This window comes from Poecilia reticulata, chromosome 14 (genome assembly GCF_904066995.2).
Source record: "Poecilia reticulata chromosome 14, P_reticulata-male-v2, whole genome shotgun sequence".
NCBI classification, from domain to species: domain Eukaryota; kingdom Metazoa; phylum Chordata; class Actinopteri; order Cyprinodontiformes; family Poeciliidae; genus Poecilia; species Poecilia reticulata.
This window is the reverse complement of record NC_088843.1, coordinates 6,265,344-6,288,039: the sequence shown is the minus strand read 5'-3', so window position 1 is coordinate 6,288,039 and position 22,696 is coordinate 6,265,344. Positions and strand designations below refer to the sequence as shown.

The window sequence follows — 22,696 nt, the reverse complement described above, 5'->3', positions numbered from 1 at the left end:
GAGCCGGTTAATCCTCCTGGCTTCATTCTCTCTCGTGTATCTCTTTAGGCGGCTGGCCAAGGCTTGGAGCCTTTGTTTGGCAGTTTCGAGTGCTTCAGGTATGGGCATCTGGCTGTACTTCTTGGGTACTGATCTTTTCATTGCACCCCTTTGGAGCTCTGACAGTTGACTCACTTCCCTCCTTGTGATCTTGATCTTAGCCTCTAACCGTCTTTTCCATGGTGGGTATTGGGTCTCATGGTTGCTCTTATAACCAAGCATCTCAAGGATCACTGATGCTGAGTTGTATATCAGCTCATTGGTTTCTGTTATGGTGTTGGTAGGGATCGTTCTCAATGCTGCATTCACATCTTCAATGAGACTTTCTGATGGTACTTCACTCAGCCGTTGTAATTGGCGTCGGGGTCGTCTGGTGTTCATTCGGGCCATGATTCTCTCTCTCAGGTCAGTTGCTGCCTCGTTCAGCTCAGATGGTTCGTTCATTACTGGGGCTACATACCCAGTCTCTGGGCGGGGAGTTGTAGTTGACTCCCTTCTGACCTGGCATCCTGGCTCCTTCCCGTAGCACTTGTGTCGTACCTCGTCAATCTCAAGTTGTGACAGCAGTTGCCGTTTGCGGATGTTGGAACACTGAGCTACTAGTTGTTTGGCAGTTAGTGTTGACTGGGGATGTCGAGCTAACCATTCCTCCCACAGTCTTTGCATGTAGCCCCTCTGACTAGGATTACTTGAGTAGTAGCATTCCAACAGATCCATGTTTTCACCTCTCGCCCATTTCCGTCTTGTTCCAGTAGCCCACTTTTCATCAGGGTGCTCTGGTTCCCCAGCACCTGACGCAGACCTTGTTTGACCGGGCGACGTCTGAGCCGGCATGTCGTGCTTATTTGTGTCTCTCATGGTATGAGGTAGGCTATATAGCTCCAAGGGTCTTGCCTAAGGACCCACACTGACAGCTCAATGTCACCGTTGTAACTTTTTGCCCCAGCCCCCAGCCTGGCCTCGAACCCGGGTCTCCCGGGTGGAAGACTGGTGACTTACCTATTGAGCTATACAGTCAGCTGTACAGTCATATATATATATATATATATATATATATATATATATATATATATATATATATATATATATATATATATATATATATATATATATATATATATATATATATATATATATATATATATATATTATATATATATATATATATATATATATATATATATATATATATATATATATATATATATACCCTACCCTACCCTACCCTACCCTACCCTACCCTACCCTACCCTAACCCTATGTATCAATTTTGGCAGAAATTGTGATAAAGTGATAAAAAAGAGAGAAAAAACTGAGAAACATTTGTATAATATATAATATATTTGGCTCTAGAAAGAATAGCGACTCTCAGCTCATTCTAATTTTAATGAATACTGAATAAGAGCTATAGACAAAAAATACTTCTCCCCTTGACCTTCGAGATGAGATGAAAAATACTAAAAGTAAAAAATGAAAAAAATCAGTTGGAAGAACTTAGATTTGTGCCGTTCTTAAGTAAATTAAAGTACGTATTCTGTTCAGATTAAAATAGTTTATTATTTTTACTTGTAAAATGGTAATTCATCTTAAAATGCACTGTAGTCAATTCTATTTTCTCCAGATAGCAGTACCAATTCCTTGCAAATAGCCTTGAGTCACTGATGACATAATGTGACAATCTTAATAAGTACAGCTAGCTCATCGCCTTAAATGCAATAAATGAATTTCAGTTCATTAACTGAAATAACAGTCCATGCATTAAAATAAATATCTGCTGAGTTTGATCCAGACCTGGAAGAGATGTTGGCACTCTGTGATCATGTGTGCCAGGCCCTGTGTGGCGGCAAGGTTCTCACTCAGGTCTTTCTGATCAGGACGGCCTGTGGCGTACTTCTTCTGGATCGACCTAAAGAAGGCAAGAACCACAGAAAGAACGCAGGGTCACCACCAGGTTCCCTGTTTTCCATTTGAACTCACGGGAGTTCACGCGTACCTTGGTGACAGCGTCTCGTTCTTCAGGATGCTGAGGTGGAACAGGGATGGGCCCAGACAAACAGCCAGGTTCATCGGCGTCATCTGGTTCTCCTCCACCAAGGAGGTGACGTCCCGCAAGAAGTAGAGCAGAGTCTGCAGAACCTCCCTGTTCTCATCAGGCATCAGCAATATGGCTGCCCTGACGGCCTGCAACCGCTGTTCTTTAGGAACATCTAATGGGAAAAGAAAAAAAACATGAAAATGGGAAAAGGGTACTACAGATCAATTCCTTATAATAGTGGGCAGCAGTAATCTCCATTTGGGTAAAGGTTGTTCTTTGATACTGTTCCAACAATGGAGATAAAAATGTTCTTTTCTGTCTCATTTTGACGAATGGCTAAGTGAAATTTTATCTCTGTATGCCCTCCTATGTATATCTTAGATAATCATAAAGTTATGAATTACTAACTCTGTATGCCCTCCTATGTATATCTTAGATAATCATAAAGTTATGAATTACTAACTAAAAGATCAAAGATAGTTTGAGCAATGAGAAAATGTCAACTACTAGTCAGCTATGTGTCCATCAATTGGGAAGAGATAAGAACTGGTTGGTGATTAGCAAGTCAAACTCTGAAAATATATTTATTTGTATTCAAAATAAATAAATAATAGCATGCACTTTGATGCACTTCTTTGATATTATCAGAATTATGTTTTGGAAGATTTTTTTTGCCACTAGTGGCCTTTATTGAACAGTAATTTGTTAGAAAAGAGGAAGAGGAGAGAAAGGGAAAACATGAAGCAAATGGCCCAAAACCAGGAATCGAACCCATCAAGGACAACTTCCTGTGTAAATGTCCCATTCATTTTAAATTAATAACAGTCAATGTATGTTGTAAAATTTGGAAAAATCTTGTAATTTCTTTCATTTTCTGTTTAAATTCAAAACAGTAACTTTTGTCAGTGAACTTGCAGCTAATCTGTCTTGTTCCAAAAATCTAATAAATGTTGGTTATAATAGGACTGGGAAAGTCAGGCCTGAAAGAAAACCACAACTGGCCAGGAAATTGCCCTGATCAGTAGCTCTTTAATATAAAACAATGCTTCAGTGTTTCATTTAGTTTCAGTGGAGTCACTAAGTGCAGCACTAGGTATTTTTAATAAAAGCAGTGGTAATGTTTCTGCAAAGAAAGATGACTATTTTAAGGCTTTGCATGCATCTTCACAAGAGGGGCCAAAAAAACTCTGTCTGTTTGGAACTATAATAAAATTCAACGGGCAATTATTTTATTGGCTGGTGTACTTAAAGAAAAAAGTAAAAGAGTTTATTAAAGAGAGAGAAAACAATCTACTCCCACATTTACTTACACTGGTAAATGTGCAGGAAAGTTTCCCCCAATTTGCTTGTAAGCAGAGGTTCGGGTAAGTCCCTGAAGAACTGTTTGACCATGTCAGCCACATCATATGCAGATTGATCGTCATAGTTTACACAGTCAGGGGACAACTCGCACTGCTGCCTCAAAGCCTGAATCCGGGACTTTACACCAGACTTGCGGAACAATCCCACCTGGAATGGAAACAGTGGGAGAGAGTCTGGAAGGATCAGGGAGGGAATGGTGCCTTGTGTCTGACAGCTTAGGCATGGAGAGAATGAAATGCACGCAAGCAGACCAGTAAAAGCTGTTTACTAACCTGGTCCAGACAGTAAGTCCTGAGGTGGCTGAGGGCCTGTTGTAAACACAGAGGAAGTGGGAACCCACAGCGCTGGACATGAACAATCAGAGGAACGCCAAACACACTCTTCTCTTTGTAGTCTGGCACCTTCATTCGCTTCATAAACTTAGGCACGGACCTGCCAGCGACAGACAAACAATTAGGGAAGTGTGTGGGAGAAAAGAGACATCTATGATTTCATTATCAGCCGAAGCATGTACACACTGGTCAACACAGCTTCCCTGTAGGGCACCATAAAAGTGAACAGGACTGGCTGTTTACTGCAGAGGGATGCGCTGTGGGTCGTGGGGAATGGTGGCTGAGTTTTGTAGGCTCAGCTCTTGACAAACACTTGCACATGGACAAACCCATTGATGTTAGGCTATGTTTTCAATTTTAAGACATAAATGAAGGTGTTAATTGTCCATATGGTCCAGCAGCTAGAGGCTACAGCAGGGTTGAAAAATATCTAATAAAGCCCTCGTGAAGACTGTAAAAAAGAAGGAAGAAAAATCCTTTGAACTTCTTCTCCGTATGTTATGTTGAAACCACACATTTCTATGCATTCTTGTGGGCATTTTAGTTTGCATAACAACAGAAAGCAGAGCTTAATTATGAAGTGAAAAGTGAAGGATGTATGGTTTTAAAAATGTTTTACAAATAAAAAGTCTCAAAATTGTGGCCTCCATTTGCATTCAGTCTTATCTCAATGCATCCCGTACTTATGTCATTTCTAATGTGAAAAAATGTAAAAACATTTACATTATTATTCATTGGGAGAAAAGATTGTAAAGCAGCTAGATGAATAGCATCAAACTTAATTTGTACAATATGGTGTACTCCCTATTTTTCGTGATTACCTGGGATTAAACTATGTCATAATAATCTACAATATTACACCCAAATTATCTTCTATGTTAGTTAGCTGTATTTGTACATACCATGTCCAGCCATGTTTGTTAGACATGGAGTATTTCTCCATGATGGCGGTGAGGCGGAGCAGAGAAAACTTCTGCAGCAGGCTCAGCTGGCCCGCCGACTGGCTGCTGATCTGCAGTGAAGATGCTGGCTGGTTGAGATGATCGGACGTTCTGAAACTTGGCCATCGGAGACTAAGACGGATTGAAGGATAAAAGATAACGCGAGTCAGGCAATACAACTCACTCTTGGATCTTATTACGTTAATATGTTGATTGATCAAATAAATACAACAGTTGTGCTGGTTTTAAAATGCTCAGTCATGTCTTTGGTGGATATCCATTTGGTATCAACCCTAAATGAATATTCATTTCACCAATTTGGTTTGGGTCTGTTGCTCTGGATGGGATCATTTGGTTTCACTGAAAGTGTGAATGGCATTACGGGGTTATTAACACACATTTATTCAACTGCAGACTCAGAATATTTTGCCAGTGTCTTTTTTGCTGTGATGACAGACGATTTTCCTAATACTGCAACACAACATGATCTATGGTAACCTTTGTCTTCTAAAGTGCAACTCAATCAAAAAAACATTTTAGGTGTCATTCTGCCAGTAAAGAAACGTGGAAGTAAGTGCTAATTTTGGTGATTATACATTTATAAATAAACAATCATAAAAACTGCAATGTGTTCTTGCTACATGCTCATCCAGGAGGAGTGAATGCTGCGAGTCAGTGACTCGATGGAATCTGCTGGTTTCCTTAGACTGAAAACTTTTTAAACTAATTGGAATAACGAAATGAGCTTGTCCATATGGTCAAGCTCACTGTTATAACTAGTTCACTAGTTATAACAGTGCACTGTTATAACTAGTGCACTGTTATAACTAGAATTAATAAGAATGTGTGCGATTGAATTGAAATTACTTTTTTGTAAAGTGTCTCAAGACATTTGTTGGGAAATGATGCTATGTACCGTATTTTCCACACTATAAGGCTCACCTAAAAACCTTCAATTTCCTCAAAAGCCGACAGTGCGCCTTATCTAAGGACCAATATTGAGCCACAACAAGTCTAGCAACTACGGTAAGCAGCCGCCGACTTCATTTTCCCCGTAGAAGAAGAAGCGCACGGTGCATGCTGGGATAGTTGTCAGAACGCTGGTCTGTTAATAAAGTTTGACTGACCTATCTACCTACCAACCGTCCTGATAATCAGGTGTCTGCAGGTCATTTAGCACCATGTTCTCCCTGAACATGCTGTGCGCGAAAGGAGAAGGGTGACCATCGTGCGGCCACGCCCCGGCCCAGTCGCGTTAGCCTCTCCTCGCCGACCTGAGTCGGACTATTTTGTTGACATTCTTTATGTCAACAAAGTGGCTTTAGATATTCATCCGGGGTGCTTCAACTAAGGTTACCAAGGGACCAGCCCCTATACATTTAAGGCCGGGGGCGGGGAGACAGAGACTGCGGCGGCAGCGTGTCGGTTGGTTTGTGTTACCCAGAAAGCAGTTGGGCACAATATCGCAACACCAACACCGTGAGTGAAACAATGACTGGGGCAGCCTACTATATAAAGTACTCCGGGACCACTTCTTTGTTATTACATATCCACATTCCCGTCACCCATAGACGTCCTGTATAGGTTCAATACGGGACAGGTGGCAACCCTAATTTCAGCATCTATTCTATGCGCCTTATAATGCCTTATATATGAATAAAGTTTTAAAATAGGCCATTCATTGAAGGTGCGCCTTATAGTGCGGAAAATACGGTAAATAAACTGAATTTATATGATCTTGTTATTTTTGAAGCTTGTGACAATCATTCGTTATAATGACAACATGCTACTTTGTTTGCAGATTTTATTCCTAGATGAACTCACGAAGGGAATTCAACTATTAGACTTATTTACACCATCACATGCTGTGCTTATTTTTTTAAAAATTACAAAAAAAAAGATTTTGTTCAACCTTATCTAACCAGCGCTCATAATCCTATTCACATCTGGTGCTCTTCAGGGTTCTGTCCTCAAGCCAATTTTTTCATAATCTAACTTACCCTTCTGATTGGACGTGTATTCCAAAAGGACATTTTCATTGCACCCATAAAACTCTTCAGTTTACTCTACTGTTCCTAATGACCATCTGTTTACCATGCGAGCCAGAGTTTTCAATAAGTCCACCCCTTAACTCTGTAATTCCCTTGCATGTGACATTTTTTTATTCTCCAGAATTTTGTGATTGTTTCTGTGATTTGTGGCTCCACATTAGAAATAATTGTAAAGATTTTAAAGTTTAAAGCACTTCTAAAATATACATATAGAAGAAAATATGAAAGAAAATAATTGTAAAAAAGAGATAGCTATGTAAACAATTTTATTCTTTAAAGAACTTAAATAGCTTAATTTTTGTCACTCGCCACATTGGTAGACTATCAAGCAAGCCATGTAGTAGAACTCAGAAATACTGCCACCTGCAGGTGAACGTTTGCACTAAGAACCAATTTTTTTCACAATTTTTACAGAAAATGCAAAATTACAGTTATACATTAGCATGAATAAATCTGTTAATTTTGCATAAATAGCTGCAATCACGGAATCGTAAAAAACTGGAGGGATGTTCAAGCTATTCTTACTGCTCTCATAATCTTTGTTCCTTTTTTGATTATTACGTTTTGTTTGGCAGCTTTTATTGTTTTTGTGGCACTTTCATTTAGATTATTTTAATTTTGTAAGGTGAAAGGTACCTATAAATAAAATCTATTTTTTCAGAAATCAGTTGGAAATCCTTTCAAATCCCCTAAATAACACTATTATTACAGCATTACACCATTTCTACACGGATATTTGAAGAACTTTGTACAAGAATGACTGCATTTGAAATATACAAAAATAGGATTCTTTAACAACCTAAGAAATAACTTTTACCAATAATTAGCTTCAATATTTGAAGTTATGTGGAAGATCATGCAGAGCGTCGGCAAGATGTCAGTAGATGCTGTGGTGAGTCCACAGTTCTTATAACCAATAAAAGTTCAAGCCAAACTATAAAAGCGAGACCCAAGATGCAATGAACCATAATTATCTTATAAATGTGTGTGCAGCTGCTCACCGAGGTCTTGTGAGCGAGGCCCCAACTCCAGAGTCCCGCCTCTCCCGACTGGTCCCTGTTGAATCGGTGTCATTTAAGGAGACCCCGTCTCTCTCACCTTCGCTGGGGGTGGTCCTGCCCTCCCCTTCCTCCTCCCCCTCCCCTGCTTCCCCCTCGGGCAAAACGCTGCGGCTCCAGTGGTCCACAATCTGCTGCAAGCCACTGACATGCTGGATGATGTCGTCTAAGTGAGGAAACAGGTTGTCTTCCTTCTCAAAGTCTAGAAGGTCCCCAGTGCTGGCATAAAGGTGGGAGCCCGGCACGTTGTCGTAAACACTCACCCTGCTGCCCCTCGGAGCTCCAGGACAGGCAGGTTTAGATAAAGGTTCGCCCAGACCGTTTTCGTTTGGGGAGGTTTGGCTATGTGACTGGGGATTATTGTTCCTGTCACCGGGGGAAGGTGCCAGACTTTCAATGGACAGAGCTTTGGGAAAAGTGCCTGGCTTGTGGTCTTTGGGGATGTGAATGAGGAGGTTTTCATATGAGCGAAACTGGTTTCTGCCAAACTGGCCCTGACCCTCAGTCCTCTTCCCCTGAGAAGGCAACTCCATATCCTCCAGGTACATGCTGCTTCTCTTGCTGGCAGTGCGCGGTTTTGTACATGCAGGCTCCTGAACGCTCAGCGCTACAGTCTCTTTGCTCGGACTCACATTTAGCGTGATCTGGTCTTTAGATGTTTTGCTGTCAGAGGCAGGGGGATCGTCACCATCTGTTTGATGGTTGAGTTTTGGGCTGCATTCTAATTGGCTGATGGGAGTACACTGAAGCATCTGAAGCGCATGAGGCTCCTCCCCCTGTAACACCGGCTCACCGATGACCAGCTGCGGCCTCCGATTTGAGCTTTTTCTCCTCGTCGATGGCCCCCAGGTGCGCATCAGCTCCATTTTGCGCAGAAACTCTTTGGCTTTACTCTTTCCTCCTTGCCCATGGCGGCTGCTTTTGATGGGAAGGGAGTTGTAATGAGGAAGTTCCCTCGGCGGTTGATAGGAAGCAGACAGGGACGCCATGGATATAGAGTCAGGCAAGGCGGAGGCCGAGTCCTCACTGTGGAGTGAGGAGATCTCAGTGATTTCCTGCTCACTCAGGTCCGTCAGTACGCTCTCACTGCTCACTGTGCTGCGCAGACCCTCGCCTTGACCCGTCGGGCTGTTCTCGTTAGCGCTGTCCAATAGAAGGTCCTGCAGACGTGACCAGCGGCGGCTGCTCCACTCAAATGTCCACCTCTTACTGATAGCCAACGGATCATCTTCATCAGAATCATCACTCTACAGAAAAGACAGAGTAATAGATGAAAACAAATACACCCAAACTAATTCCAAGGGTTCTTTAATGTAACATATTAGGATGTTCCTACCAATAAGAAAAGGTATCAGTATAAAGGATTATAAAAACAATCCATCACCATCAGAATTTCTTAAATTGTTGTTTGTTTTTTTTAACTGAGAGCAAGAAAAGCAGTATAAGAGTTTTTCTGGAAGTGGACCAAACCCACTTCCTTCCTACTGTGGTGAACAAATTAAAATTGAACTGCAAAGTCATCTGCTTACACAGATTACAACAGAAGTGAGCACAAACGTTATTTGGCTTTAAATTCAAAGAATACAAAATCTCAATTCCTCTCCTAATTTAAAAGAAAAGGTTATGTTGAAAGTCTTTTTTGGAAAAGTGACCTCAAATAAACCCCTGGGGTTATAAGTCTTGTACTAAAGTTATAACAAAAATTTAAAATCAATCTTATCCTCATTTGTAAACATTTAGCACACTACAAAAACATTTTTCTTTGCTAAATGAATCAAGCTCAGTCAGATTGGATAGACTCTTTGAACAGTAATGTTATTATGTCTTTCCGTAGATTCTAAATTGGATTTGTTTCTGGACTTTGACTGGGCCATTCTAACACATTCATTAAACTTTGAACCTCCTCTCCAGACTCATTTTGAGTCCATGTTTTTTACAGGTTTATCCAGCATTTACCTCAATTTAACTTACTTCCAATTCTGACTAGCTTTCCTGTCCATGCTGAAGAAAAATATACCCACCCTTATGGTACAGCTGCCATCATTATGTTTTGCTGTTGAGCACATTCATCAAAATGTTTGATGTTGGCCTCCTTTCATCAGAGCACACCACATTTAAATTCTTACTTGTGAAGAATTATGTAAACTATGCATCTTTTTTTTTTCTGTTTCACAAATATGTGTAACTTTGTGCTGGAGAATTACATAAAATTAATAAATTTACATAACATATGAAATATATGAAAAAGCTTAAATGATATGAATAAATTGCAAGAAACCATCCAAAATATGTAAACTCCAAGAATGTATCTACCTTGACTGTTATTAGAACAGCTTAGCACAGCTGCATTTTAGTCTGCCTGCATCATTAAATAACTCAGCTGTTTCTGTCAGCATGTCTTTATCACAGCGCCTGGTGAAGAAGAATAAAAGGAACTGAAAAAACTAAAAGAGAGGGAATATTAAAGTATTCTTAAGGATCAGCAGCTGACTAAGAATCAGAGGAAACACACTTGCTGCTATAATCAGCCCACAATAGCAGCACCCGTAATCAGAGCTGCAGTGGTTGTCTCCTTCTAAAAGGATGCTTTTGCAATCGAGCCCTAAAACGTGGCACATACTTGATCAGAAATTAGGATACAAGGAGTCCTGGTGACAGCTCTGACAGGATGAAGATTAACCACTCCAAGAGGGAGCATGTTTTCCCTCTCTCATCATAAATTTGCCTTTACTTAAAAAAACAGGTTAAACCATTTCTACAAAAAAAATCAGTTAAATGTTCAGATAAAAAAGGATCAACTCTTGAGAGCGATGATACGCAAAACCATTTAATATATTAGGATATTATTGAAAAGTTTATTTCAATAACTAAATCTACAAAATGTTTACACAGACGGATGCTTTCAAGCCTTTAATCTGTTATTTATGAAGGTTTTCAGACAATAAAAACATTTTAATCCAGAAATTTGCGAAAAGTTTGTTTAATGTCTCATTTTCAAAACTTACTTTAAATCTGACAAATGGGACTCATCTGAACGCTGAGTGTTATACTGCAAAGTTTTGCTTACCTTCTTCTTGGGGTGGCTCACATCGAGTTTCATGGATGCACACTTGTTCAGAGTATTGAGGCGTCTGCAACAAACACACAAAGACAGAGTCACTAAAGCACAACCTATTGTTGCTGCATGATGGTGCAATTCTTCTCTGTAATAACGCTCACTTTCACTCTGTGATATTGGTTTTTACTTCCACTTTCCTATTTTCCCCCAGAGTCAGATCAGTCACTGGCAGACAAGCCTTTTCATTTTTCTCTAATCTTTTCTGACCGCACACAGAATCTCTGTCTAACAATGTCTTCAACACAGATGTTTTACTTTGACTCTTCTCCCCCTCCAACTATGACTAAAGAGGAGAGCATCTCAATTATTTGTGACATGCATTCAAATTTTCTGAATTTACCTACAGTACTACAACCACAACCTTTAATTCATCTTTAGGGGATTTTATGTTATGGGCAACACACAATAATGCATAGCTTTAAATAAATAAATAAAAATGTGAAAAGAGTGATGCATGTATATTCAGCTCTCTTTACTCTAATTCCCCGAAGTTAAATGTAGTAATGGTAAATGTTTTGTATTTGCATAGCGTTTTATCAAGTCCAGAGGACTCCAAAGCACCTGACACAACATTCAACATTCACAGTTCAGGTTGGAGAATGCTTATCCTGTGAAGATAAAAGAAAGGAATGACAAGTCATGCTTAAAGTTTGCACCATGCTGTGTATGGGACACAGCAAACTTGTGTAAGAAGGTCAGATTAAACCAAAATGTTAAAGACAAAAAAAATAGTGGATAACAAACACTGTACACCACAGTGAAAACACAATCCCTTTTAAGCTGTGAGTTGATCATATGTTGGATGGACTGTGGCAAAGGTTGACCTTTCATCAATACAATGACGCTAAGTATACAGCCAGTGTCAGAATTACTTAGTCAAAGTATGCACCTAAAATCAAATCAGAATTTGTGGCAAGACTTGAAACTTGAGGTTCACAGACAGTCCATCCAGTCTGCCGCTTTTAGATTTAGGTTAGCTAAAGACAACGTCAGGTCAAACATTTCACATTTTTTATTGTAAAACAAGCTGAAAACCATCTACTATTTTCTTTCCAATTTGTGCCACTTTGTGTTTATCTATCATGAAATCCCAACAAAACACATTTAAGTTCTATTCTGTAATCCAAACAGGATTAAAGGGTGAATTTGTACAAGTTACTGCACCTCAAGAGAGATGAAGCGGCAGCAGTGCAAAAATAAGTTAACATTTTGTAAATATGCAGGAGAACTTTTTAAGGAATAGGTTAATGTGACGGGCAAGATCAGAAGATTCAGAAAATGGTTCAAATCCATTTACAACAAAACTCTGGGATTCCCTCTCTCAGTTCCCTATTACCATCACCCAGACACACCTCTCTGTATTTTACCCCCTGAGGGGTCTCTTCTCTTTGAATGGGAGATCAGAGCATGGCAGACAGAAGGGGAGGTGGCCAGATCAAAGCCTGGAAGTCCCAGAGGGAGACGTGGATGGGGACTTCATTAAGAGTAAGGGTCAGGCAACTAATGAGTCCACAAGGAAAAGTCAGCACACCAGACAGGATGACCAGAGAAGGAATTTACAGAGAAAAATCCTCCTTACCGACACAGAGGTTCGACTAGATCTCGGTCCAAAAAGTCATGGTCCCTTTTCACTGCGGAAATATTGATTGGAAACTGGGAATCTGGAAAATAAGAGACAGAGATGGCATCAAAGAGAAGAGGGGAAAAGACTTGTTAGATAATGACTGGCGCATGACAGGACATAGCAGCGTTCTCTATGGAGCTTGTGAAGTCTGCCACAGCTGCCGTCTCCACAGTTAGCACTTGTCATCCGCGTCTGAAGTGTAATAAAACTTAAACGTAACACAATGCCAAACTGATTCAAGTTGTTTATTGAGGGAACATATCTGTGGCATCAATAACCTAACTTTCCAGAACCTTTCTCAGAGAACCAGTGTGTGCTTGTCAGTCTTTCTAAAGAAGGATTGTTGTGTTTTAAAATCTTCTTCTTTAGCTATCGAAGCCAGTTTGTGTTTGTGCTTCAACCCCATAAGACCAAATGATCATCACATGAGCAAACGCCTGCAGGTTTGCTAGATAAGGCACCGAGACACAAGAAGGAAGAATGAAAAGAAAAGAAATTCAAATAGCATAAAAGTAAGACATGGCAGGTTTAGTTAGAGCGGGTTGTGGGGGGAGGGGTTCAAAAGGAAATGGTCGGTGATCTTTAGAACGGGGAGAAATGAGGGAGAAAGAGGAGCTATGAGAGTCCCAGCAGTGATAACAAGGCCTTTCCCATGACCCCTCCCTCTGGAGAGGAACCGGAGCCTTGAAATAGAAAGCATCAGCACAGAAGACGGGTATGTAAAGTTTGAGGGAAGGCAGGAAGAGAGAAAGAGTCACAGATGATGGAAAAATAAGACAGAAAGAGAAAATAACTGAGGAAGTAGGAAAAGTCAAAGAAGATAACTAGAGGATGAAGTTTGTGTGTTAAATACAGCAGCTGGGTTGTGTTACCTTCATAGAGTTGGGCATACTGTGGAAACCCTGCTGCTCGAAGCCAATCACAAGCCTCCTTTGCCTCAATCTCTATAAGACACAAAAAGATAAATCATACATAGTCACAATGAGATTTGTTCGTTTCAGATTTTGTCACATTGATACCACAATTCTACCTTAATTTTACAGAGATTTCAAGCTGTAAAAATCTTTATGTGTTAGGAAATGGACACATGGTCTAAGACTTTTTTTATGAAATGAAAAGTGTTGCGTGCGTCGACTTTAATCCCCCTGAGTTGATACACAGGGAATCTGAAAACACCTTTCGCTTCTATTGCAGTTGCAGATGTTTTTGGTTTTGCCTCTGCTGGCTTTTTACAACAAGAGAGGGCTACTTTTGCTGATTCTACTAAGTCAAGATCAGACAGATTGGATGGAAACTTTCTATGAATATCAATTTTGAATACTTGTGACAGTTCATCATTCAAATGTAAATCTGGATTAACTGTCCGTGTCTGCATGTTTGGGCTCAATGTCCTGCTAAAAGGTAAACCATTTGAAGCTTGTCTTCCAGCATTGCCATGTATTTAACTCCATCAGCCTTCCCACCAATTCTGACCATCTTCCGATTGAAGAAAACCATGATACTACCACCACAATGCTTCACAGTGCGACTGGTCTGTTCACACAGCATTTTTCAAATTACTCAGAAGGTTATTGAGTGATTTTTTTAAAATCTATTCTGACCAGAACACCATTTTGGTATGCTTGAGAAAAAAACTACCCGGGTAAAAAGGCTGTTTGCTAATTGTGTAACTTCTAAGAGCAGCTGGTTGGAGAACAAGTGAAAAAGTTCAAGGGATGTGGATGCTTTTACAAGACACTGTATGACTAAACAGACATAAATCAAGTCAAAGACATTGCACTGTTCTTATGCGTGATATCCCTCTTGGAAATGATGCTTTTACTTAAGGAAAACATTTCTGAGATGCATTTTTTCTTTGGGAAATTAATGGAATGATGAGACTGGGAAAACCGGAAATCTGCCAGTAAAGAGACAAGCGTTTTCTTAAGTGTGCTGGTAGCACAATTTCACTTTATCAGTGTAACCCATCCACATTTCGTTTAGCTGTTTTCGGATAAATGTACCAGGCATAACACATTGCACCAAAGCAGGCACAGGGTGCCTAGCAAGCATGAAACATTTTTACAGGCTTTTGTTTTACTGCTTTTTCCGCTGGCATATGTATCACACACGCTGCTTAACTGGCAACCGAGAAATCTGGGTGTGTTTATATACGTTTTCTTTATGAGCAGACACTTATTAAAGCCGCTCCTTGTGCTGACAAAGAAAACCTAAAGAAGCTTGTGCCAAGAATCAAAAGCATTTCCAACAGCATGCATAGTTTTTAAGAATGCTTTAGCACCTTAATGCATGGCATTGGAAAGAATGAGTATGAATGAGTACCAGTACAGATGGTACAGGATGTCTCAGGACAAATATGCGCAGAAAATAAAGCTTGTACTTGTCCAAAACAAAGTTTACTACTATAAATAACTTGTCTCTCAGTCAAGTTCCCACTCATTCATTCTCACTTTTCTCACTCACTAGAGTTTGGAGGTGTTGGCAAGGTTCAGCGGGGCAATAAAAAGGCTCCGTCCCTCACCATCAGAGATGAGAACGGTCAGAGGAAATGACACTGTCGCCACAATCTAGCAATTACATCCCTCTTCCAACATTCTTTGAATAACTCTTCTCTCTAAATCACATACGAAGTAAAGGTGGGGACAAAATATTGCAGCTTGTAGCTCTCTGAAAGTAGAGAGAAATCAAATATCCGATGAGGCACAACTCTATTTTCCAATCAAAACTTACTGGAAGCCCTCATCGTGAGGGGAACGACAAGCTCCTATGTTTCCTTTGTTCCAGCTGAAGTTTCATCTCCATCCGAGGGAACATCTATCTGCTGTGTTTTGGAGCTTTCCATCAAACAGCGGCGACAGTTCAGTGTTTTCTTCCTCCTTGGCTCTGCAACCCATGTGTTTACGGCTCTGCCTCTGTTTCTTCAGCTCCATGCAGGTTTTCCCTTCCCTCTAATTTTCTACTCAACCTCCTCTCTCAAACTTTCATCTCTGTTGGACGGCACATACAATATCTCTCTATTTATACGCTTCTCCGACCTCTTCCTTCTTCTTTTCACTTATGTTTCAGAAATAATTCCTGCAAGTCATCTAGCTCTTGTTTCCTTCCCTTTCATTCACATAGCGGAAAACTCCTTTTTAAATCTTTACTTTCACGATCAAACTATATTTTTCCTTCTTGTGGTACCTCTCATCTCTTCTCCCTCACATCTTTCTATAAAACAAAAACACTCGCTGGCACACTTTCTTTCATCCATCGACAGAAACATCCCAATCCCATCTCTCCCACTCAAGCTCCTCGAAGAAAGTCCACATCTTCTTTGCATTCATGCAGGAAATGACTCATTTCAGCTGACGTTCACATAGGCTGCACCCCTCGAGGTTGCAGACCATCAGTTACTGGATGCTAACTTCACATGTCAGCCAAGCCCACCAGCGTACAGGACAACAAGCAGACTTTGACCTTGGTTTCTTTGTGATGCTTCACCCACACAATGGGAGCGAGAATCCACTCAGACACATCCAGCAGACTGGACTCATTGGCGTGTAAATGTAAAACAGCACAGATGTTGCCCTCAGTGAGTCAGAGAATGCAAAAACAGGGATGAGACGGTCGGACGGCTGGGCTGGGGAGTCCAGATGAACGGATCTTGTGAGAAAACTCCAGTGACGACGACATACCACACCGGTTGTTTATTTACTCAGTGTCAGATTGGTTGAAAAGTTAAAATCGGGTTAAAAATCGTAAATCTACACTGAGAGGCAAAACAAGGACAGATGGCAGGAAATCCTCAACCTTTTTCCACAGAATTTTAAAAAGATTCAAAAACTCATAAACTCGTGGCACCAAATCCTTGAAATGGGTTACAGATGTGTGAGCAATTTTTGCACAAGTTTTTTTTTTTAACCCACAAAAAAAACAATATTTTTTGAAGTTTTACATTTATGACTTGTCATAAGTAGGCTATACAAAGCCTACTGCCAATAATTCCTAATTACGCTCAGTACAAATTGCATCTAAAATATCAAAATAAAAAAAAATAAATAATGGGCATGTTATCACCAAGCTAATATTTAAAAAGCACACAATTACATGCTTCATCACAGTGTTGGAGCATGTGTAATTGCCAACTGTGCTTTCACGTTCCTGCAGAAAAACAAAAGCCTAGGCTCCCGTCAGTGTGGGAACAAAGCCCCACTATTCATCTGTGCAGAATTTAATCAAGAGATTAATTAGTACACAAACATGTTTGGTATTGGCTGTAAAACACAACAGTGCACACAGGCAGACGGAGCTAATCCGAGGCGCCCGCAGTGTGTCCCCCCAAATCTTTTTCATGTCACTGCAGTCCTGCTGAGGACCAGAACCACAGCCAACAGGGCTGCTGGATGGTATGCGAATGAGGAGCTGTGAGTTTGTGTGTAAGCATATCAATTTGGGCATCCAAGTGTGGAGCAAAGAGGGTGAAAGGTAATTCCTTTCATGACAAGGGTGCCAGTGGTGTTACATAAAAGACTGAACAAAAGCCACCCAGTGACCTCATAAGCATAGTCATTTCCTCTGCTTTTTATTTCCTGCCTTTTTTCAATGTCACTAACAGTTTTCTTCTGTCATATGCCCACCTACTATTGGGTCTCTAGGTCCCAGGGACCCTAAAGTGGCTTGGATGACATCATTTCCTGCTTCTAATTTCCCATGAATCCAGAGCAACATGTGAACTAAGAACAGCGGTTGCAGCAGGAAGCTCCTGAGCTAAGCTGACATTTTCAGAGCACAGCAAACTGCTAAATATTTTGCTACTGTTTACACAATGATATGTGCATTGTTCGATATGTTTATTAGGACGAGCCCTTGTAGTAACACCGTCACCAGTAACTGACAAAGGAGGCTTAACAGTCAAAGACTGCAAACACAGGCAGTCTGGAGAGCAGCCATATTCCCACATAAGCTAAAGCACTTAGTCCTTCACATCGAAAGGTCAAAAAAAAAGGAAAAAGGATTGAAGAAGACAGTGGAGGAGTGAGGAGACAGGAAGAGAGGGATGGGGGAGGGATAAAATGGAATATGCCTGTCCTGTCTCGTGAGCTACATCTGCTATGATGTCCTGCCCTCAGGAATGCACTGTAAAACAGAATCAATACTGGCATGAAATCAGTGCAGGTTCAGACATAGAGCCTCCTCATACACAGGGATGGACCACAGACAAAAACACAGACACACACGCAACATCAGAGAAATGGTAAAACATTTATGATCAAGTGGTTGGCCAAAATAATTAAGAGAACCGGCACTACAGTGGCTGCTCGCTGCCTGAATTTAAACGAGAGCACAAAAGAAAAGGCGACTGAAGGTCATCAGGCTCGGTGGTTGGTGATGCAACCTTTTGTCCAGCAGAGGGTGTCAAAGAAAGGTGTTCCAGCATTGTATTCATATTCAGTCTGACTATCCATGGCCTCAGGGCAGGGCTGGATGAAAAGATTTGTTTCTACCTGTCGCATCTTGTGCATCTATTCAATCCCCGATTGAACTTTGGCTGCACAGAAATCCTCTTATAGGTTTTCTATTTTCAACTTGTATGAAAACAGAAACAAACTTAAGTTCATGTTAATGCTGTTGCTTGAAAGCAGGACAATCACTAAAATTCAGGAACTGCTGGACGAAAAGAGTGAATTAACAAACGAACAGAAGGACAACTGAACATGTATAAAGCTGGGAAGCAGTTTAAACTTTCAATTAAACACCAGACCCAAAATTATTTCAATTTAATGTTTATCAGAAAGCAGATAAATGAACTACAGGTATGAGATGATGATTCGGGAGCCTTGTTGTTCTACTGTCAGGAAAAGGGCAGATATTGAAGAAAACAACCAACCACCAATCAGAGAGCCTCAAACAGCTCATATCTACACAACATTAAACTCTTAAACACAACACAAATCACTGCGCCTCCTCAATTCCACTAATTTCTAACTGTTCTACAAATTTACATTGTACTTTAAATCATCCTTAAGGTTGAATAGATCTGACATTGCACATTCTAAAAGAAGTGTTATAAACCTTTTTCCATTTATTTTGGTTCTGATCCCTATTCTAAACAGCTGATTCTTATAAAGTTTGAGAGGTCATGATTCCTGATGTTGGATATTTACTGAAGTCATAAAATCTCCTTGCAGTAGACTATTTGTAGGACATAGAAAATCGCTTTAAATTGACAGCAGTTAAAAAAGATCCCAGTGGCTCTTCGTTCTTGAAAACATGTGGTATGAATCGACTATCCAATCTAACAATAATTCAACATTCTATACAGTTGTCATTTTGGAGAAAGTCTCATCAACATCAATATTTCCACTAAATCAAAGATGAAAACAGTTAGCAACATGTTTGATAGAGGAAAAGCCAGTAAAGCTCCTCTCAGACTCTGTGCTCAAGGAAAGATGCCAGAGAGTACCAAACTATTTTTTTATATTGGACAATTCATTTAATTTCACATAATTTTCGCTGTAGGAGCCATTTGTTTGTTAAATACTTCATAAAATATATTTGTCCTATTTGATGTTTGTTGTGAATGACGTATACTCGCAAAAGAACGAGGTAATTAGTCCAATTTTGTCGTTTATTGAACGTTCAGAAATTACAACGGCTGTAATGGTAAAATTACGGCAAAGGTAAAATAACCCCGAACAGGCGAACAACTCAAAATCACTCCTATCTTTTTACTCTCTGTCAGCGCGGCACACTCGTTGCCGCGAAACTGAAACTGTTGACTTTAACATTAAATACACCTTTCTCAACAGGCGAGGGCGCACTTTCTCCGTCTATAATCAGACATTTAAGCGACTTGAAACCATTCCTCCCTCCCTGGCACCTCCAGACCCGGGCCCCCCATCCGACCCCCCAGCACCCCTCCATAGCTCCGCCCCTGTCCCTGTGCTATACAAATAAAATTTGATTTGATTTGTTTCCAACTGGACTATGACAGTAGGCCTATCATACCATCAAATAAGCAACAAAGTTGTTCAGCAAAGTCAGCACTCGGAGTGAACAACAAAAGCTCTGATCTAAGTTCATATTTTTTAAAAATTGGTAAGAACTCAATAGGTGTGTATGAGAAAGGCAGCTTTAAAATCCCACCCTTGTTACTGTCAGGATGAATGAGCTAAAATTAGAGCTAATTGTTGTGCTAAGCTTGTAAAAAGGACATCCAAAAAAGTAAATCTGAAAAATACAAAAAGAAATGTATGTAATTGTATGAATTTTAAGAACATTTTGAAATTCCTTCTTTCATTATTCTGGAATTCAGCAAACCAAAATAATTTGGGTAATCCTAGCTGACCAGAAAATGACTTTTTCTGGCCTTTTTCTCAGACAACGTGAAATTCCAACAGAGTGAATAAAAAACTACTGTGTTTATTTATTCCAGATATATAAATATCTGCTTTCACCTCTGTCTTAGTATTGTTAGGTGTTTAGGGATTCTGGTATTTCATTTAAAAGGAGTTCCAGTCTCACAGATACTCGGCTAATTGATCATTTATCCATTCATGTTAAGAAGGTTAAGGTCAAAACGGATGTATTAGTGCAAGAAGGAGGTAGTGGAAAGCTAACAAGGTCACATAATCACTCTGTACAAGTAGAAACATGCTTCTCTATCGGCATTCTTGACATATTTCTCCTTCTGACATTTAGCTGTAGGCTCATTCAACATCAAAAAGGAGTGGATAGAACAGATAATAAAGCTAAGAGGACTAAAAATGTAATTCCTTCTTTAAAAAACAGAAGCTAAGCAGCGAAAGAGCTGTCGCCATTGTTCTGTTGAATTTTGTGTTTTCATATTGGCAAACACGAGTCATGTGACAGGAAGTAAAGGAAGTGACCAGTTAAGTAGAAGAAACACAGACAAAACAATAACACTGAAAGCCCTCATGGTTTCTTTAGACTTCTTTTCAGATTCTTGAAAAACATATTTGGTGCAGAAATGACTTCCTACATTCAGTCAGGTCTGAGCTGATTACAATCCAAAAGAGTTCTTAAAAGTTAAGCTTGAAGTCGTCAAGTACCAGGTTGCTATAGCAATAAATTTTTGATGTGTTGCAAATTGCTATGACATAAGTCAAATATAGGGAGAAAAAATCTTAAACAAGGAAGACACAATCTGACATGAAGAGGCTGCAATCAGAAGCTTCCTTCCTATGTTTGAACAACTGATCAAAGTCTCACGTTGCGTAAAGCTGCATCTGCCTCCATCTCAGCTGATTAAAAATACAAACTGTCTCCCTTTGATCCTGGTTCTTCAAACTCAAATCGACCATTAAAGCATTTATTAGGACTTCCTCACATCACTTTCTCTGACTACCTTGTGCCAGCCTGCGCAGAAGCTGCTTTCGGGCGATGATGCGTGACAGGCGGAGGGCAGAGCGCCTTCGAGGCGTGTTCCCCAGCCTCAGGTAGTAGTCCTGACCGTCAGGTGTCATGGCCTCCAGACAGGTTCCCTCGCTGGTGCTGTCGCTGTCACTTCCACCTTCGTTGCTGCCGCTGTTGGCACTCTGGTCCATGTTGTCAATAGTGTTTTCTAATTTTCCACTCCTGTCATATGTAGGGTCAGCACACTGTGCCTCGGCCGTCATGCTGTCCACTCTGTCAGCAAAGGCTAAGCTCACAGGGTATGCAGTTTGTCCAGCAGCATCCTCCCCTTTGGTACTTTCTGCGCTGTCTGCAGGATCCATATTGCTCCCTGAAGTTTCTGCCCTTTCTTCACCTTTGCCCTGTCCTGATGGATCCATAACTACTGTAGCATCAACATCATCCATATTAATGCAAGCCTTCCTCTCTCCTGCGCTGATGACTTATTATGGGAGCATTTCTTAAGAATTCCTGCTAACATGTCTTCACTGGAAGCCACACTCCCTTCTCTTCCTCCTCCTCCTCCCTCTTCAACAAACTTCATGGTACCACCTGACTCAGGCGACCGTCCTTGTTCTCTCCTCCCACACACAAGCTGCCCGACTGATACAGGGAGGAGGACAAAGTCACAAGCAGTTACATCCACAAGCTGTTTCCTTCAATCACGTGACCAGCAGCCGATGGGGGAATTCTTCGCTGCTTCCTGAAGTTCTTCCAGAGAAACTATTTGGTACATGCCCCAGGCATATGTGCATGACTGTGATCGGCGGGATGTAGACGTGGAAAAAAATATGATCCCAACATCCCGATGTGAAACAAGGAAGGAACAGAACAATAGAGAGTATGTGGGTGTGAGAGAGAGGGTTCAGAGGAATGTATGTATGGAAGGAGCGAAGCTATTGTTTCTGCAGCTGAGTGGGACTTTTAATGCCATTCAGAAATGTTCTCTGCATCTACAACGTCAAGCTAATGTCACGCTTAGGAAAACTCATCTATACGCTGATGGTCTCTGCTAATGCAGTAGAACGCCTGACAAAAAGTAACAGCAAAAAGCTTTTGCAAAGTCTTTCACTGAATCATAAATTATATTTAAACACCGAATAACCTGATTCACAAAGTGAGAAAAAGTTGTACAGAACAATATTTGAGACTTGATTTGATCACACTGCCCTCTGGAGGAAATACAGGAAAACTTTGATTTGCACTGCAAAGAAGGAACAATGGTTCATTTCCGAGTCATAATTCAGGAAGACTTTTGGAAACTCTCAAAGAAAAATCTTCAGTTCTGATTCAGAGCATAACTGCTCTGTTACAGAAGTGACACATGAAGTCACTGCAGACTAAGTCATCAAAAAAATGTGACAGTAGCTTAGTAATATTATTTTTAGAAATGTGCAAAGTTCATAGTTTGGAAACAGCAACAAAGAGTGAAATCTTTGGGTCACCAAGTCTCCATGGCAACCATTAAATGGTGTCTATTTTATGCTATTAGGTGGAGGATATGTGTTGCTATGGGTCTGTTTCCAAAAATACCAGAAGGTATGAAGGGAACTATGTACCAAAATATCCTTTGCAATCCATAATTCTTTAATGTTGTAGTCTGATAAAACAAGAAATCAAAGAAAAGTTCATAACTACTGTTTCCATTTAGACTAAATGAATTAAAAAGCTGTCAATTAGCAACAATAGCATATATTCATTAAACTGAAAAGGAGACAAAAGAGGTCACCAAAAAGCAA

General features: G+C 40.4%; 1 protein-coding gene across 5 annotated transcripts in view; it reads right to left on the bottom strand.

Annotated features, from left to right (window-relative positions):
- Positions 1-22,696, bottom strand: part of stard13a (StAR related lipid transfer domain containing 13a) — a 66,463-nt gene that overhangs the window by 8,173 nt on the left and 35,594 nt on the right. For 2 of the 5 annotated variants that reach the window (XM_081615382.1, XM_081615384.1), the window contains 9 exons: positions 13,433-13,504; positions 12,516-12,597; positions 10,886-10,949; positions 7,762-9,065; positions 4,671-4,841; positions 3,709-3,868; positions 3,385-3,583; positions 2,033-2,246; positions 1,831-1,945 (listed from right to left, as the gene is read on the bottom strand). In XM_081615382.1, the coding sequence (XP_081471508.1) occupies positions 1,831-1,945; positions 2,033-2,246; positions 3,385-3,583; positions 3,709-3,868; positions 4,671-4,841; positions 7,762-9,065; positions 10,886-10,949; positions 12,516-12,597; positions 13,433-13,504 (2,381 nt within the window). Of the gene's footprint in view, positions 1-1,830; positions 1,946-2,032; positions 2,247-3,384; positions 3,584-3,708; positions 3,869-4,670; positions 4,842-7,761; positions 9,066-10,885; positions 10,950-12,515; positions 12,598-13,432; positions 13,505-15,290; positions 15,919-20,910; positions 21,716-22,696 lie in introns of those variants that run through there. The other 3 variants (XM_081615383.1, XM_081615385.1, XM_081615386.1) reach the window with 3 other exon arrangements.